Source organism: Stomoxys calcitrans, chromosome 2 (assembly GCF_963082655.1).
Source record: "Stomoxys calcitrans chromosome 2, idStoCalc2.1, whole genome shotgun sequence".
NCBI lineage: Eukaryota > Metazoa > Arthropoda > Insecta > Diptera > Muscidae > Stomoxys > Stomoxys calcitrans.
In genome coordinates, this window is record NC_081553.1 from 109,741,715 (window position 1) to 109,759,514 (window position 17,800).

Genomic DNA, 17,800 nt, shown 5'->3' on the forward strand with positions numbered 1-17,800 from the left:
ATTTGTCTTGTACACGGGCATCTACTATGGTCTCCAACATCCAAACCAAGTATGGCCCAAATCGGTTTCTAACCTGATATAGTGGAGCTATATCAGCAGTTCTTATCAATTATCCTTTGTTTGACTATCCAGATATACCGGGCAAAGAACTTGACAAATGCGATCCATGATGGAAGGTAGCACACTTTTACTTGTTCCTCTTGTAATGATCCAAAACGTTAATGCCATCTCATGTGTCGTAGCATACTTAACAGGCACATGGTAGCTTAGTAATATGAGATTTTAATAATAAAAAGGGCCATCTTTCGTACCATTAAAGTTGAATGGAAAGTCATATGGAGCTCTCTTTGGCACAAAGTATAATTAGATGAAGATGAAGTTAACTTGGCAAAAATGTCATCAAGGTGCCTTGGCATGGCTAACATACTAAACTAAGAGCCTCCCAGCAACCCACATAACATGTATGAATAAAGCAGAGTCTTAAACACTTTGCAAAAGGACTTTTCCATGTTAAAGGTAAATGGGGGAGGCAAAAAAGTCATGCTGCTTTATCAAAGTATTTCATAAACACCTGGCCACCCATCTACCTCCCATTTCAGCAACGAAACAAAGAGGCAACGAATTGTGTGCTACTGCTGTACATTTCACATTTTGCATTTTTACACAAATGCGTTCAACATCTTTTTGAGATTAAAGCAGATTTGTGCTAAAAGGATCTTACAGATTTTAGTTTTGTTAGGAGCATTCTCCAGCATTTCATTTTTTTGTATTTCTTGCTGTTTTTTATTCTTCTTGCCACAAAGTGTATGATGCCTGAAACTAGGTCCCTTTCTTTAAGGGTCTTGAAGTGTTTTTTGTGGGAGTTTCTTTTCCTTATTTGTGTGCTACATCCATACACTTTTTTTGTTTAGTAGAATTGTCGCCAAGAGGTTAGTTTCCCTCAAATGGAGTGCAACATTTACGGTTTTTATTGTTTGGGACACTTTATCATAGTTGTCATCTTTTAGAGATTTAGGGCAAAATGTGTCCATTACATACCTGAGATGGAGTTTGTGGGTAATGTTACAATGCGATTGTGCGATTTCACTGCACGAAATGGAATAGGAAAACACTGTCTAATTGCGGATGTAACAGGAGCTGAAGGAGCAACAGGATTTAAGAAACGAATAGGCCACATTTTGTATTCGAGCTCATAACAATGAACCGTATTCAACAATGGACACTTTTCCTTAGGCTGTTGCAAAAATGTTTAAATTAAAATGTCAAAAAGATATGACTCAAAAATTTATAATAAATAATTAAGAAGTCTAAAGAATAAAAGTTTGAAAACGGCACACAATGGTTCAAAACAAAATCCATCATTCAAAAGTTTATAACAGAATTTGGCATGTCCGCCTACAATGCTGAACGGCCGGTTTTAAATCTTTGGAAGAATATCAGAAAATTATTTCATCGCAAACCCCTCACTAATGGTGGCCACATTTGGGATATATACATCCCCATAAAACTTAACTCTGTGTCGCTCAGGGGTACTTTGTTCAGCCACGGCTATAAATCAGCAGTCTATGCCCATGAACGTTCCACTAAGGAACAGGGGCGAACTTCTCACATATCAATGAGTGCTGTCCGATTCAAGTGTAAACTCATTGCGACACCTCGTTGTCGAAACGTTTTTACATGGCTGGCATACCGCCAGCGTTAGGAGGGGAACCACCGCTGAACATTTTTTCTGATATACTCACCAGGATTCGAACCCAGACGTTCAGCGTCATAGGCGGACATGCTTGCCTCTCCGCTACGGTGGCCACATAGACATATTAGTTCATATAACGCCATATGAAGAAAGAAAGGAAGATACCTTCCAGCAAATAACATTGAACTAACCGAATCGCTTAAAAAGCCCAACATCTTGCGAGTGGTCACATTCGCCATTTCAGACAAGTTCTCAAAGAAATGAGAAACTATAGAGGAAATCCTTCGGCGACAGCCACAGAGCAGATGTTCCATAGTCTCCTCTTCCTTGGCATCTTTATTTCTACAGAAGTCATTACTTGCAACATTCAGTCTGTCAGCAGGGAGTGACCTGTCATGACGGACACAATGACTGAGACATATTTTCTAGCCAACGACAGCAAAGCGGTAGAACGTGATGTTCTTCGTTATCACGGGAAGTTTAGCTGGGAGCTACTGGGCGCGTCCACAGGTTGAAGATAGTGGAATGCCATTTCAAACAAATTCTCAAAGAAATGAGAACCTAAAGTGGAAATCCTTTTGCTTGACAGTGCGGTACAGCCACAAAGCACATGTTCCATAGTCTCCTCTTCCTTGGCATCCTTACTTCTACAGAAGTCGTTACTTGCAATCTTCAGTGTGTCAACAGACAGTGACCTGTCATGACGGACACAATGACTGAGACATCTTTTCTAGCCAGCGACAGCAAAGAGGTAGACGGGTAACTTAGCTGGGAGGTTGCAAATAGTGGAATGCTCCATATGCAGTAGCGGCAGTTGCAGTCACGGACAATCAGCGGTATTGTGTGGAGAATCTCAGTGAAAGGCCGGTCGGCACCAGCTCTTACTTAAATACTGAGTGCCTATGATTCTCGAAATGACAATGCGGGTTATTGGCGCCTTTATATAATCAATGGCCATCATGTTCCCGCGGTGATCGGTAGTATAGACCGAAATCAGCTTGCTTACCTATAAAAGCTTGTCGATGATTGCCACCTCCACATTCAAGTAGATACAACGTCAACAACCTCTTAAGGTCTAGATTGGGCCACATCATTTTGGAGTGTTCACAACCATTCGTTAATCCTCAGGCTCAGGTCTTTCGTTAATCCACAGGCCTGAAAACTTAGCTTATATCTCGCTAGAGGCATACCCACAGATTCCTGTCTGCTCTATAATTCCCTGGGATATTCCTGTGAATTATGAATTGTTCAGCCATCTCGTTGAGAGATCTGCGATAGTCGAGGGTAAGTTTTGAGTTCAGAAATATGTTCCTCAGAGATTAAATAGCTGCCTGTCTGTCTGAGAAGATATTTATGCCAATCGTCGTTGTGACATTATATCTTAGCCATTCCATCACTTCTCTAATTGCAACGATCTCCGCTTGATATATACTGTAATGGTCGGGTAAAATTATCGATATGACAAGTCCAAGTTCTTCAGAGTACACCTAGTTTGGATACATCCCTATAGAAGTCTATATAACGTCTATTACAAGGGATATTGCAGTTCCAATGGGCTCTACCAGGAATAGTGGTGCATAACGTTTATTCAAAAAGCGGCTCTGCCAGTTTGTAATCTACACTGTCTGGAACATCAGGCATTGTATCAGGGATTACACAGTGTCCCTAGCCTCTAATCAAAAAGCGGCTCTGGCAGTTTGTAATCCACACTGTCTGGAACACCCGGCATTGTATCAAGGTTAACACAGTGTCCCTAGCCTCTACATGATCAAAGAGAGAGTTCCATTAGCCTCGCAGCAGTGGTCGCAGCAAATTGTCTAGCCACAATCTCCAGAGGCATTAGGTGTAGCATTGAATTCAGTGGTGTCGTCCTCAGCGCGGATGTAATGGACAAACAATACATCCTTTAGATCCGGTTCAGTGTTGAACAGTAGATGGACTTTTGAAGCGCCGTCCACCAAACCACAATACCATAAAGCATTATAGGTGTGACGACTGCAGTATATACCCAGTGCATGACACGCGGCTTAAACCCAAAACTTTTGTCAATGCAACCTCATGCAGGTGTATAGGGCAGAGTTGCCTTTCATGTCATTTCCAAAATGTTGGATTTTAAGTTCAATTTCCTGTCCAGCAAAACACCTAGGTATTATGCGCTTTAAGTAAATGGAACATTCTCTGCTCCCAAGGAGACAGGTGCCATTGTAGGTTACTTGTATCTCCTGCTGAAAAGAACTACGTCTGTCTTGGTTGGATTTAGACTTGAATTAGACTCTGAAGTATATCCCTATCTCTAAACCACGTCATCAGCATACGCGACAACTTTTACACATTTTTCTTCCAGAGGCAATAACATATTGATAATCAAAAGTAGAGGCGTTTATCTACTGACTCATCTTTTAAGATCTTCAGATCCCAAGCCTGCCGTAAAGAATCTTCTAGTAAGTAAGTTATAAATAAACTTTCCTACGGTTGTATTGGTGTCTAGAAACTCCAGCTCCTTCATTATTGGCGTAGCACAGTAGGAGAAAATCGAAAAAAAGTAAAAAATATGCCGTGTAAGAACGGCTCTACCCGTTCTTATCTCTTTGAAATTTGAAATGGTAAGAGCTGAGGAGTTAGCGAGATTGTGTGCAAAATTTTCAGCCCAAAAGTGGTCCGGGCGGCTCTTAGCAGGCCCATAAAATTGGTCATCTCGGCATTTCGAAAAATTTTTCGGGATGCCAATCCTCAGTTGTGGTTCGATTTTAAAAATTCTTTGTATGAAAATGATGGAATGAAAATGACCTTTGTGTCTCTCCATTCCACAAGTATAAACGACATTCTGATATAAGTATATCTCCCTAAGCCAAGGAGCCAGTCTGTCGGACACCGCTTGTAATTCAACCAGTGATACATCATCAGGGCTGGCGACTTAAAGGAGTCGAAACTTGTTATCTCCCAAAGGATTTTAGGTCTCATCATGCTCCTGTAGAGCCAGTAGACTATCCTCGCATTCAGCACAACCTCGTGCAGGGCAGTTTATATTTGAGCAGTTCGCTGGATTGCGTAATCCTATGATGTCAACAATACGTTCCATGGTTTTGGGTATAAATTCCGTCCTTGCCTCTTACTATGCTTTCGAAGTATATGGAAGTCATAGGCACGCTGTGAAAATATTGGCCAGGTGAGGTGCCAGATAATCGGTCTCCTTTTGTAGTAACGCCGGAAATATTCCATCAGGTCTGGGTGACTTAAATGGTTTGAAGCTCCTCAAAAATTTCTCCACCATAAATTATGTAATGATAAGCCTTCAATCAACATCATTATTCCAAGATTCCGGTGTATCCGTGAATCCCGATTACCCTGTGGAAAATGGGTTTTCATCAAAAGCCTCAACATGTCCTCCATTGTCTCTGCTCTCACTCCCATGTCACCTACTAACGTTTAAGTTTGGACATGAGTTTCAGTTTGGAGATAGGTTTCAGTTTGGACATGGGTTTCAGTTTGGACATGTTCCAGATCGTGAGAGGACGAGGCTATTACTGGAAGAAAGTTAGAAGGAGGTCAGTATAGCTTTTGGTGTCATAACGGGACACATAGGACTACGAGCTAACTTATGCAAAATCGGTGTGGCAAGCATGTGGCTTGTGGGGAAGATGATGAGATGTTGGCGCATTTCCTATGTAATTGCCCGGCTTTCGCGGCTAAAATACACCAGTACATAGATGGGGATACTATACCTTACATGAACCAACTTAGGGGCGAGGTGTAAAAAGCTATTAACAATTTTGTAAGTAGCACGATTAGACATGGAACCACACTTAACACAGTTGTTGAAAATCATAACAAAACATTTCATGCTAAACTTCAACCAAATCGGATAAGAATTGCACCCTTTAGTGACTCAAGAGGTCAAGATCCAAGATCGGTTTATATGGCAGCTATATCAAAACATGGGCCGATATGGGCCATTTACAATCCCAACCGACTTACACAAGTAGAAAGTATACTTGCAAAATTTCAAGCGGCTGGCTTTACTCCTTTGAAAGTTTGATTGCTTTCGGCAGACAGACGGACGGACATGGCTAGATCGACTCAAAATTACATGACAATCAAAATTATATATACTTTATGGGGTCTCAGAGTAATATTTCGAGGAGTTACAAACAGAAAGACGAAATTAGTATACCCCCATCCTATGGTGGAGGGAATAAAAATGTTAAAAAGTGTGAAAACTATTGGGTTGCCCAAAAAGTAATTGCGGATTTTTCATATAGTCGGCGTTGACAAATTTTTTCACAGCTTGTGACTCTGTAATTGCATTCTTTCTTCTGTCAGTTATCAGCTGTTACTTTTAGCTTGCTTTAGAAAAAAAGTGTAAAAAAAGTATATTCGATTCATTCTAAGTTTTATTAAAAATGCTTTTACTTTCTTTTAAAAAAATCGCAATTACTTTTTGGGCAACCCAATATAATAAATACGTGTCGAATAAACTTGTTTAGCAACCAAAACTATTATTTTTTCTTTCTTTTTTTTTTGCTTCTCAGGTCATACAAGGTGCTGTTGCAGGCCTCCTAAATTGACTTATTTTGCAGGCCCTTCACTAGGCGTATGAGCTACACTAGGCGTATTTCGAGCTATGGGAGGTGCATGATATCCTCTCAATAGCACACAATGTTATTTTGAAATGGTGTTTACATTTGTGTGAATGTACTTCCGACTGCCTTTGCAGGCATATGCGTATGCATCTATTTCGCCTCTTTTCGCCACTGGGATCACCCTATATATGTGAAATATTAACCTTTGCAAATGCCATTTATAGAATTGCATACATCCAGGCGAATGGAATAGAAGAGTAATCGAGCATGAAATTCCATCCCACTGCACACTTTGATAGTATTCAAATATGTTACTCCTTTAACCTTTACATAATATTAATTTATGATATACGTAAGCAGCGGAAAAAAATGGTTATACCTTCTCGTATCGATGTAAGGCCTTAAATTGTTACGAAACTCCAGTTGAGGTGGTGTTTCCCGCTGTTGCCTATGTTACCCTATTTTGAAAAGAAAGGAAAAGGAAATCTGCCCTTCTTTTTAAAGGCCTTGCGGCTGTATAATAAGGCCCCATATCATACCTTCTGGGCCCCTCGGTTTATGCGTACGCTATAGCCCTTTATTAATATCTAAGAGAATACTACATTACTATGGCGTGACATTTACAGCAATTAAAAATGTATGGCTGGTAGAAAAAAACAGCATGTCCTGCATTTAAATAAAACTGTTGTTAAATATTTTTTTTCTATATTTCAATGATGTCCATTATGCTTAAACAATTTATCGTAAATCATAAAAAATGTAAATAATAATTGTCTGTCGTAAAATCTAATATGGGGCTCCTCTCTGAGTCAAATACATGAAATTTAATCTACCAAATCACAAAAAGGAAATCACAACGAGAAACGTCACTTGATGTAATTGCTTGGAAAATTTGAAAAATAAATATTTCATAAAGTGTTGAGAGTAGGCTTCATGTTAAGTTACATTCCTCCATTCCTGCTTGCCACAAAGGGAGCCGGTAAAAGGATGGGCAGATTTTCTTAATATTTGCCCCCAAAAAAAATGTTTTATTGTCAAATGCAGTGAATATTTCATAAATTTTGTGAAAACGTGAGGCCGAGTTGAAATTTCATATCGCATTACATGTACGAGGCATATGTTTATATGGGGTCTATATGCAGATGTATATAGGAGTATGTACTTACATTATGTGTTTTTTGTTGGGATTTATTGAAAGAAATTCCTTTACGCACTTGCTGGCTGGTGACCTCGTCCGTCCTTTCGTTTCTCCTTCTCGTTCTTGATGTTATGCTTTCCTCCTTTTCGAGGCTTTAAATGTTAATTCAAAACGTAACACTACGAAAAACAAGCTACTGCTAGGCTATTTTACACAACACTGATGTACACATATGCATAAACTCATACAAACGCCTGTTGTTAGTATTTGTGGGTGGGTGAGCGAGTATGTTGTTTATATAGCACCACCGATACAATATAAATTGGCGCGAGTCCTTGAAACTAACACCACAACACTTACAGCACTCTTGTTCACTAGACTAGGGGTTGAGGGCAGTTTGGGGGGTAAATGGCTTGGATGAAGGTGAGGGACGTAGGTGGTGATGACGGCGACGTTGATGATGATGATGATTATGGTGCTAGACCGTTGTTGTTTCTCTTGTTGATGGCGATGGCGATAACAGCTCAAAGGTGTATCAAGGTGTAAACAATTCAATTTTTTTTATGTTATTAAAGGCTTCACTTTACTAGTTTGGCGTGGCCAAAAGGTGGGTTCTCTTTTTTAATGTTTTTTGGTTTTTTTTTAATTCTATATTTTTTACATAAAGTTTGCTAGGGTCCACTCTAAAAAATACACAGAACAATAAAATTTTTAAATTAAAAATTACGCTTTTCTACAGATTCATCAATACGAAATTAGGAAAGCATTGCTATCAAGGAACTGAAAGATCTTAAACCATATGCACCACAAAAACAAACAAGTAAAAAGGTGTTAAGTTCGGGTGGGCCGAACTTTGGATACCCACCACCTCGGGTATATATGCAAACAACCTTTCGTCATAATCCAGTGAAAAATTCATAATTATTGCCACCATAGCAGCTATATTGAAATATGGTCCGATTTGGACCAAATTCGGCACGGACATTGAGTGGTCTAATATGTGCAAGACATCGTATATCCAAATATAGACCGATCTGAACCATATACGACACGGATGTCGAAACGCCTAACATAAGTCACGGTGTCAAATTTCAGCGAAATTGAAATATAAATGCGCCTTTAAGGGGGCCAAGACTTTTAATCGAGAGATCGGTCTATGTGGCAGCTTTATCCAAATCTGAACCGATCTGAGCCAAATTAAAGATGGATGTCGAAAAGCCTAACATAAGTCACTGTCGCACATTTCGGAGAAATCGAACAATAAATGCGCCTTTTATGGCCCCAAAACTTTAAATCGAGAGATCGGTCTATATGGCAGATATATCCAATTCTGAACCGATCTGGGCCAAATTACCAAAAGATGTCGAAGCCTAACACAACTCACTGTCCCACATTTCGGAGAAATCGGACAATAAATGCGTCTTTTATGGGCCTAAGATCTTAAATCGAAAGATCGGTCTATATGGCAGCTATATCCAAATCTGGACCGATCTGAGCCAAATTGAAGATGGTGTTGTAGAAGGGCCTAACACAACTCACCTTCCCAAATTATGGCTTAATCGGACAATAAATGCGGCTTTTATGGCCCCAAAACCTTAAATCGAGAGATCGGTCTATATGGCAGCTATATCCAAATCTGGACCGATTTGAGCCAAATTGAAGAAGAATATCGAAGGGCCCAACAAAACTCACTGTCCCAAATTTTGGCGACATCGGACAATAAATGCGCCTTTTATAGGCCCAAAACCTTAAATCTAGAGATCGGTCTGTATGGCAGTCTATATCCAAATATAGACCGATCTGAGCCAAATTAAACAAAAATGTTGAAGGGCTTAACACGGGCTCACTGTCCCAAATCAGACGAAATCGGACAATAAATGCGCCTTTTATGGCCGCAAGATCGGTCTATATGGCTGCTATTTCCGAAGCCAAATCTGAACCGATCTTGGCCAAATTGAAGAAAGATGTCGAGTGGCCTAACACAACACACTGTCCCAAATTTAAACAAAATCGGATAATAAATGTGGCTTTTATGGGCCTAAGATCTTAAATCGAGAGATCGGTCTATATGGCACCTATATCCAAATCTGGACTGATCCGGGCCAAATTGAAGATGGATGTCGAAGGCCCTAACACAACTCACTGTTCCAAATTTCGGCGACATCGAACAATAAAAGCGCCTTTTATGGGTCTAAAACCATAAATCGAGAGATCGGTCTATATGGCAGCTATATCCAAATCTGGACCGATCTGAGCCAAATTGAAGAAGAATGTCGAAGGGCCCAACAAAACTCACTGTCCCAAATTTTGGCGACATCGGACAATAAATGCGCTTTTTATAGGCCCAAGACCTTAAATCTAGAGATCGGTTTATATGGCAGCTATATTCAAATCTGAACCGATTTGGGCCAAACTAACGAAGGACGTCGAAGGTCCTAAAATAATTCACTGTCACTGATTTAGAGTCTAAAGTCTATAAAAGCCGCATTTATTTCCCGATTTTGCTGAAACTCAGAACAGTTTTATTAGGCCTGTCGATATCCAAACCAAAAATGGTTTGGATCGGAACATATTTGGATATAGCTGCCATATAGACCGATCTGGTGATTTAGGGTCATTAGCATATAAAAGGGTCATCTATTACCCGATTTCGCTGGAATTAGGAACAGTGAGTTGTATTAAGACTCCCAGCTTCTGTCCCTAAATGGTCCAGACCGGGCTAAACCAATCTTCAGCTTTAGGTCATAAAGACCACAAAAATCGCAAAGTGAGCTGCTTTAAGACTCCCGACATCCAACCTAAATATGGTCCAGATCAGACCATATTTATATATCGCTGTCATAGAGTTTGATCATCCGAATTAATCACATTAATGGCGTACTTATTACCCGATTTCGCTAAAATATGGACTATATTTTATATGGAAAAAATTTTTCCTTGGAATATTTATTTTCGACAATTAAAGAGCTTTTAGTGGAATACCATGCTACGAAAATAGTATATCGCTTGACAAACAGTTTAACAATATAAGTGCCTTTATCTGAATCCCATCTTTATTGGTCTACGAATTTAGGTTTCAATGTAAGGTGTACTCCATTCTTAAAATACTTTTTTTTAGCCCGATATTCTCATGATTTAGGGGTGCTTTCGGGGGTGAGATGGTCTCCCAGACACTTGGCCCTGAAAAAATATCAGCATCGTGCTCTTCTCTCAAATACCACCATATTGCAATTAGTTTTGAGGGGAGTTTACAGGATGAGGCGTCCCCATAAAAAATGGCTCCAAGATTGGTTATCAAATTCGTTTTCTAATCTCAAATATCTTTCATTTGAGCCACATATTGGCATGGTCAAAAAATTCTTACCGTTTGGAGGTCCTTTTGGGGAAATGGTGATGCCCAAAATACATGGTCCTACATTTGGATATCAAATTCGTATTCTACTCCCATACCTTTATTTGAGTCCCATATTGCGATGCTGTTTGTGGGGTATTTTGGGAAAGGGTAGACCCCCAGAAAATTGGTCCCGGAAGTGGGTATCAATTCTTGCTCCACCCCCCAATTCATTTCATTTAAGCCCCACATTGACATGGTCGGTAAATATGCCCGATTTAGGGGTGTTTTGGGGAGTGGGGTGGTCCCCCAAACACTCGGCCCAGAAAATATATCGGCAACGTGCTCTATTCTCATATATTTGAACCTCATATTTCCATTGGCCTCAAAATTGGATATCAAACTAGTTTTCTAATATCAAATACCACTTAAACCCCTTATTGAAAAAGCTAGCAAATATGTCCGGTTTGGGATATTGGCCCTAAAATTTGTGAATATCGAGTTCCACTGTCTTGCAGACCCAAATTGTCTTGGTGAGCAAATACGTCCTACTTGTGGGTTGTTATGGTGGGGGGATGTCCCCTAGACAGTTGGTCCCGAATGTTAATGTCAGATTCATGGTCTACTTCCAAATACACTTCATTTGAGCTCCATTTTTCTATAGTCGGCAAACATGACCAGTTTGGGGGTGTTTTGGGGGATGGAGCGGCCACTTATTGACTTGGCTTTCAAAATATATATCAGATTCTAAAATACCTCTTACTTGAGCCTCATATTGCAATGGTCAGCATATACTTCCTATTTGGATGGTGTTGTGGGCGTGGCCCCATAGACACTTTTCTCGAATATTGATATCAGATTCGTTCTTTACTTCCAAAGACCTTTCATTTGAGTCCCATATTGCTATGGTCGTAAATTTGTCTTCTTTGGGGTATCTTTTCGGGGGTGTGTGGCCCCCCAAACACTTGGCCCCACATCTGGATATCAGATTCGTATTCTACACTCAAATACCTTTTATTTAAGCCCCATATTGTCATGGTCAGTAAATAAGCCCTGTTTGGGGACTGTTTTGGGAAAGGGGTGAACCCCCAGAAACTTTGTCCCAAATTTGGATATCAGATTCGTATTTTACTCGCAAATACCTTTAATTTGAGTCCCATATTGCCATGGTCGGTAAATATGTCCGATTTGGGGGTGTTTTGGGGGTTGGGGTGGTCCCCCAAACACTTGGTCCGACATTTAGACATCACATATGTTTTCTAATATTAAATACCTTTCTTTTGAGTCCCATATTGTCGTGATTGGTGTATATATATATTTGGTAGGTTTTGGGATGGGGCGCCCCCCTAGGTACCCCATCCGAAATTTGAAAACCAAAATTTTTTATATCCGAAATCTGGCGTTTCTGAAAATTGAAGTAAGGGGGAGGGTCCGCTCCCCCTTCAGATATCAAAAAATGTAGTACCCTATTTTCACCACGGAATCATTATGCACCATCAGTGAAAATTTCAAGAAAATCGGTTCAGTCGTTTCTGAGTCTATAAGGAACACACAAACAAGCAAATCTACAAACAAACACAAATTGATTTTATATATAAGACTAGCTGGAAAATTTTATCTCAGCCCTATACGATCACGGCCTTTCAGATGTTTCGCACCATTGTGGATATTATATTGGTGCTATTCTTCCAAATACCTTTCATTTGAGCCCTATATTGCTAGGGTCCGTAAATATGTCTGGTATGGGGGTGTTTTTGAGAATAATGATATTTGAGGCGGATTCCCATATATCATTATTGCTTTATATTATAATTATTGTTTTATATTTCATTTGGCTGGTGGCTTTGGAGGTGGCGTGGCCTTAGATATCCCACCTATCTCCGAGATCTGGCGTTTTTGGAAATAGGGTAAGGAGAGGGTCCAACCATTAAAGATTGGATGTTAGAGCGGCTTCATTCTCTTGGATTTCGTGGGGGATTGGAGTAGCCAAACTCTTTGCCCCAAATGTGGATATCAGATTCATACTCCACTCCCGAAAATCACATTGGAACTACATGTTGCTATAGTCGGTTTATATGTGTGGTTTAGGGGAGTTTATGAGGTGAGGCGTCCCTGAAACACTTGGCCATGAAACAGATACAGATTGAAACCGCTTTTTGCCGTAATCCACAAATATGTCAAGTTTGACGGGTATGCAGGGTGGGACGCACGTACTTACAAACAAACAACAAATTTTGCCCATGAAAATTCCACTAAGGAAAGGGGGCAAACTTCTCACATATCAATGAGAGCAGTCAGATTCAAATTTTATGCCTCCTTTTATAGCCGAGTCCGAACAGCGTGGCATCTTAAAGATCCGCAGGTCCTCCTGTGTCCATCCCAATTTGAGGGTAAAAATTTAACTCTACTACCTTTTATTTCTGTCCTATTCTATCCTAATCGGCCTTCATATATTATTTCATATAATTCATATATTATTCTTAATTCCTTTTTTTTTGGGTAGGAAAGGTGGGGGGTGATTGTCCTCTGGGCACGTCCTTTCACTGAGTACAATATATTCTCGGTCATCCTACATGACAGTTTGGCGTTGCATTTATTGGGAGGAAAGGGTAGGCCCAACCCGACGATAAGAACCAAACGACAATTTATTTGCATCTTTTATTGTCGACATCTACTGTCCTGCGGAACGGTAGGACGTGACCCAGATACTTGAATCCTTACACCAACTTGAGATTCGAAATATACTGTGATAGACATTTCTTTTAGTTGACATATAATCCCGATCGCACTACACGTCCTATTGAAGGGTATTTAGTGTCCTAACTCTGTCCTAATTTTGCATGCCAGATACGTAGTCAAGTCTCAAAGACCTTTAATTCGATACCCAGTGTGTGACGTTGGACATTTATGCCCGCGTTTTGAGGATTTTTTGGATTGGGATGGCCCCCTAGACACCTTGGACCAAATTCTTATAACAGATGTGTACTCAGCTTCCAAATATCTTTCGTTTGATACCCATATTGTCTTTTGTTTGATACCCATATTGTCCCAATCGGTAAACATGTCCTTTTGAGGGATTTTGGGGGATGAGCAGGCGCCTCAGACATCAAGGAATAAATTTGTATATCAGCATTGGACTCTACCTTTAAATAGCTTTCATTTGATACACATATTTTCCCAATCGGTAAATTTGTCCTGCTAGGGGGTCTCACACACCAATATATAATTTATTATCTCAGATTTGTATGCTACTTTTAAATAACTTTAATTTGATACCCATATTAAACAAAGCGGTTAAAGTTTCCTGTTGGGTGTTGTTTTTGAGGGTGGGGGCCCTCCGACGCTTAGGGTAACCTTTTTAATGCCAAGTTCGTACTCTACTCTCAAATACCTTTCATTTGATACCCATATTGCCCAAAGCGGTCAAAGTGTCCTCTTGGGGCATCTTTGGGGATGGGGGACCCCCCCGAAACTTAAGAGTGAAATTTGTATACCAAATTCGTACTCTACTCTTAAATACCTTTCATTTGATACCCATATTGTCCCAATTAGTGCACATTTCCGTTCGGGTGGGTTTTGAGATGGGGCGTTATTTGACCCCAAAATTTTTTACCAATTTCGTGTTTTCGTGGGGTACCATAAGGTGGCATACAAAATTTCACTTAAATCGATGCACGCATTTCCGAGATCTAGCGTTTTGTGAAAATTGGGGTAAGGGGGAGGGTCCGCCCCCCTTCGGATATCGAAAATGTAGTACCCTATTTTCACCGGGGGCCCAAACTCTACCATGAAATCGGTTCAGCAGTTTTTTGAGTCTATACGGAACAGACAAACAAAGTGCAACAATTTCATTTGTATATAATAGATTAATGTAGATATAGTAGTGTTATAATAAATTTTCATAATAAATATATCCATGGTGGCGGGTAGCAAAAGTTCAGTGTTATGGTATTCACGGGATTTGAATTTTCGCGTTCGACCCTATGCTTGTTTATGTACCATAAAGTCTCCCAGCTCATTATAACAAATGTTTACTAATATTTAGTTTAATCTATTTTTAAATTCACAAAGTCTAACAAAATAGTTATACACCCATGAAAAAAAGTCTGTAAAACTATTTTATTTATGTTATGTCTTGCATACATACATACATACATATGCCGGCATTACCTCACTGATTTCTTATGTATTTTTTTTTCTTATTTACTTTATTGCTGTGTGTTTAGACATACATACATATGAATGTATGTATGTATTTTCTTAATAACCATTATTAATTTGCCATTCTTCTCTATTTCTCCTCAATTTATTTTTATATTTTGTTTGCTTCGTTCGTTCACTCTTTGTCATTAACTTTATTGTCACGTCATAAATTTCCGAATATTTGATTGCATGCTTTGCCCAGCAACAATTTCACATAATAACAATTTTCTTGATTTAAAGGACGAAGTACGGGGAGCTGGCAAGTGGAAACCCCATGGCCAATAAAGGTAAAAGATGTAACAAAACAAAATGCTGAAGGATTGCCATTTTGTTTGGTTTAACTTAAATGGGAAATGGGGGAAGAGATGGAAAGGGGGAGGGCAAGTTGAAAAGGTGATTTATGTGGGTTCTCTACCAAAATAAAGAAACACTTTAACCAACACTTCTACGACTACAAGTAGTGCACGACGCATATAAAAACACATAAACACATACACTGAGACAAGCATACATAACTACCGAGAAAAGCAATTTGGTAAAGTCCACAAAGAAAAATAAGGAAAAAATCACGAATTATTGCACTGTTTTACGATGCTACTCCTTGTTGTTTTGATGAAGGAAAACTAAGAGGTGTTTTTTAAACTAAAAAAATAAATGAATGTTTGCTAAAGCGTAATTAAGATTCTAGGAATCCTTCCTCCTTTTTGTTAGACTCTTGTATGTAATTCCAGTTTTTTCGGCATTCAATGTTGACTTTTAAGTTTTAATGGAATTTGTATGATTATGCGTTTAAATTTCTTGTTTATGTTGACTTGAACACACACACGCCATTAATTATTGAAAACATACACTCACACACACACATAAACACAAAAAGGAAATAACGCACACACTCTCACATCGCCAGCTCATTCGAAGACAAAACAATGCTATTCCGTTGTGTTTATCTCATCTAAAGTTCTGGCGTCACAAACGCCTAATAATAACAAAACAAAAATAACAAGTTTTGTTATATTTCAACACAATTTTTTTCCTTTGTTTCTAACACCTACAGATTTTTTTCTTTATTTCCAATATCTTTTCTTTTTTAAATTTCCAATAAATTTTAAAAAATTGTGTATATTTTCTTTTCTAAAAAAAATCTTTGTTCTATTCTCACACACTTAATTCACTTTGGTAGGGTCTTTCTTTCAAGTTGTAATTTTTTGTATCGGTGACAATGCAGCAGAAAAATATAAACAACCGCTTAGCACAAAGGATGTACTCTTTCTAAAAGTCTAAAAATATGCAATACACCACACAGGCTAGGGCTTTCGAGACAAATACGTCGTAGCATTCAAAGCAGCAACCATTTGCCCAAATACATCGGTTGTGACAGGCTCTTTTGCTCTCAGTCTCTGGCAGTCGGTGTGCAAAAATATCTCTTCGATTTTTGTTTTCCTCTCCAAAGCCAAAAACAAACATCCTTTATAGCTCAGCATGTGCAAGAATGTTTTATTGCTGATGCATCATAGCTACACACATTTGTTATAAAACAAGCCCTCCTTGTATTTGAATACTTCTCCCTCTCTCTCTCTCTCTCACATAAACACTTTTCTCTTGTTGTAGCTCTCCACTTTGGAGTCGTCACCCAGCCATTTGTTGTATTAATAAGGCAATGGTGGAAATCTCAGCACATCGTGTAGAGTAGCAACCAACAAAATTTCTACATTCTGCGAGAGAGAGAGAGAAAGGGATTGAGAGAACTAACTGTAATTACATTTATCACTAACCAAACAACCACCCACTGCACTCCACCACCCCCCTCCATGTGTGGTGTTATAGATGGAGCCACACAGCAACCCACCCTGCAGAATCCCAACATCATCCTCACTGTGTTGTTGTCGTTGTTGTTGTTGTCGATTATGTTTCATATTTAGAATATATGTATGCCGGCTAAGGGTTGCCAGAAGTAAGAAATCATTCAAATTTTTGGAATTCTAAGATACAGAGACTAAAAATCTTTTTAGGCCTTTAAAAAAACGTTGGAAATAAAATAAATATTAGGGTGCAAAAATTAATTAGTTTTTTTTTCAAATATAGGAGCTATATCAGGTTATGGTTCGATTCTGACCAAATGTTGCAAGTCATAGAAAAAGTCATCGTGCAAAATTTCAACCAAATTGGATTAGAATAACGCCCCCTTGAGGGTCAAGAAGTGTAACCAGGAGATCGTTTTATATGGGAGCTATATAAGAATTAAAAGCGTACCGGGCCGGCCCCAATCTTATATGCCCTCCATCAAAGATCGCGTTTGTCAAGTTATTTGGCCAGTATCTCTTTATTGGCAAACAAAGAATATTGGATAAGAATTGCTATGCTATTGTAAACCGTTTCGGGAGAAACTTGTGCAAAATTTTAAGAAAATCGGATTTGAATTGCGCCTTACAGAGGCTTAAGAAGTAAATCGGGAGATCGGTTCATATGGGAGTTATATTATAGAAGTCATAGAAACAGCCACTGTGGAAAATTTTAGCCATATCGCATTTTTATTTCGCACTCTAGAGGCTCAAGAAGTAAAATCGGGAGATCGGTTTATATCGGAGCGGATTAGGTTATAGGCTGATTCAGACCATATTTGGCAAGAATATTGAAGGTCATAAAAAATCACTTTTCAAAATTTCAATCAAATCGAATAATTATTATACACTCTAGGAAATTATAATCGGGATATCGGTTTATATGGGAGCTACATCAGGTTTTTATACGACTCGAATCATACTTAGCACAGTTATTGGAAGTCAAAACAAATCACCTCATGCTCCGTGTGTTGAAAGCACGCTAACTTTCGAAGAAGTAAGCTAGGCGCTTGAAGT

At 39.1% G+C, this 17,800-nt stretch overlaps 1 protein-coding gene across 8 annotated transcripts in view; it reads right to left on the bottom strand.

The window, feature by feature from the left end:
• Window positions 1-17,800, bottom strand: part of LOC106090651 (endoplasmic reticulum aminopeptidase 2) — a 246,542-nt gene that overhangs the window by 215,754 nt on the left and 12,988 nt on the right. For 3 of the 8 annotated variants that reach the window (XM_059362266.1, XM_059362268.1, XM_059362262.1), the window contains exons 1-2: window positions 16,109-16,213; window positions 7,440-8,094 (exon numbers count right to left, since the gene is read on the bottom strand). Coding sequence is in view for 1 of the 8 variants with exons in the window: in XM_059362270.1 (XP_059218253.1) it covers window positions 15,807-15,810 (4 nt within the window). In the remaining 7 variants the exon portion in view is untranslated. Of the gene's footprint in view, window positions 1-7,439; window positions 8,095-15,806; window positions 15,944-15,997; window positions 16,069-16,108; window positions 16,214-17,800 lie in introns of those variants that run through there. The other 5 variants (XM_059362263.1, XM_059362264.1, XM_059362265.1 and 2 more) reach the window with 5 other exon arrangements.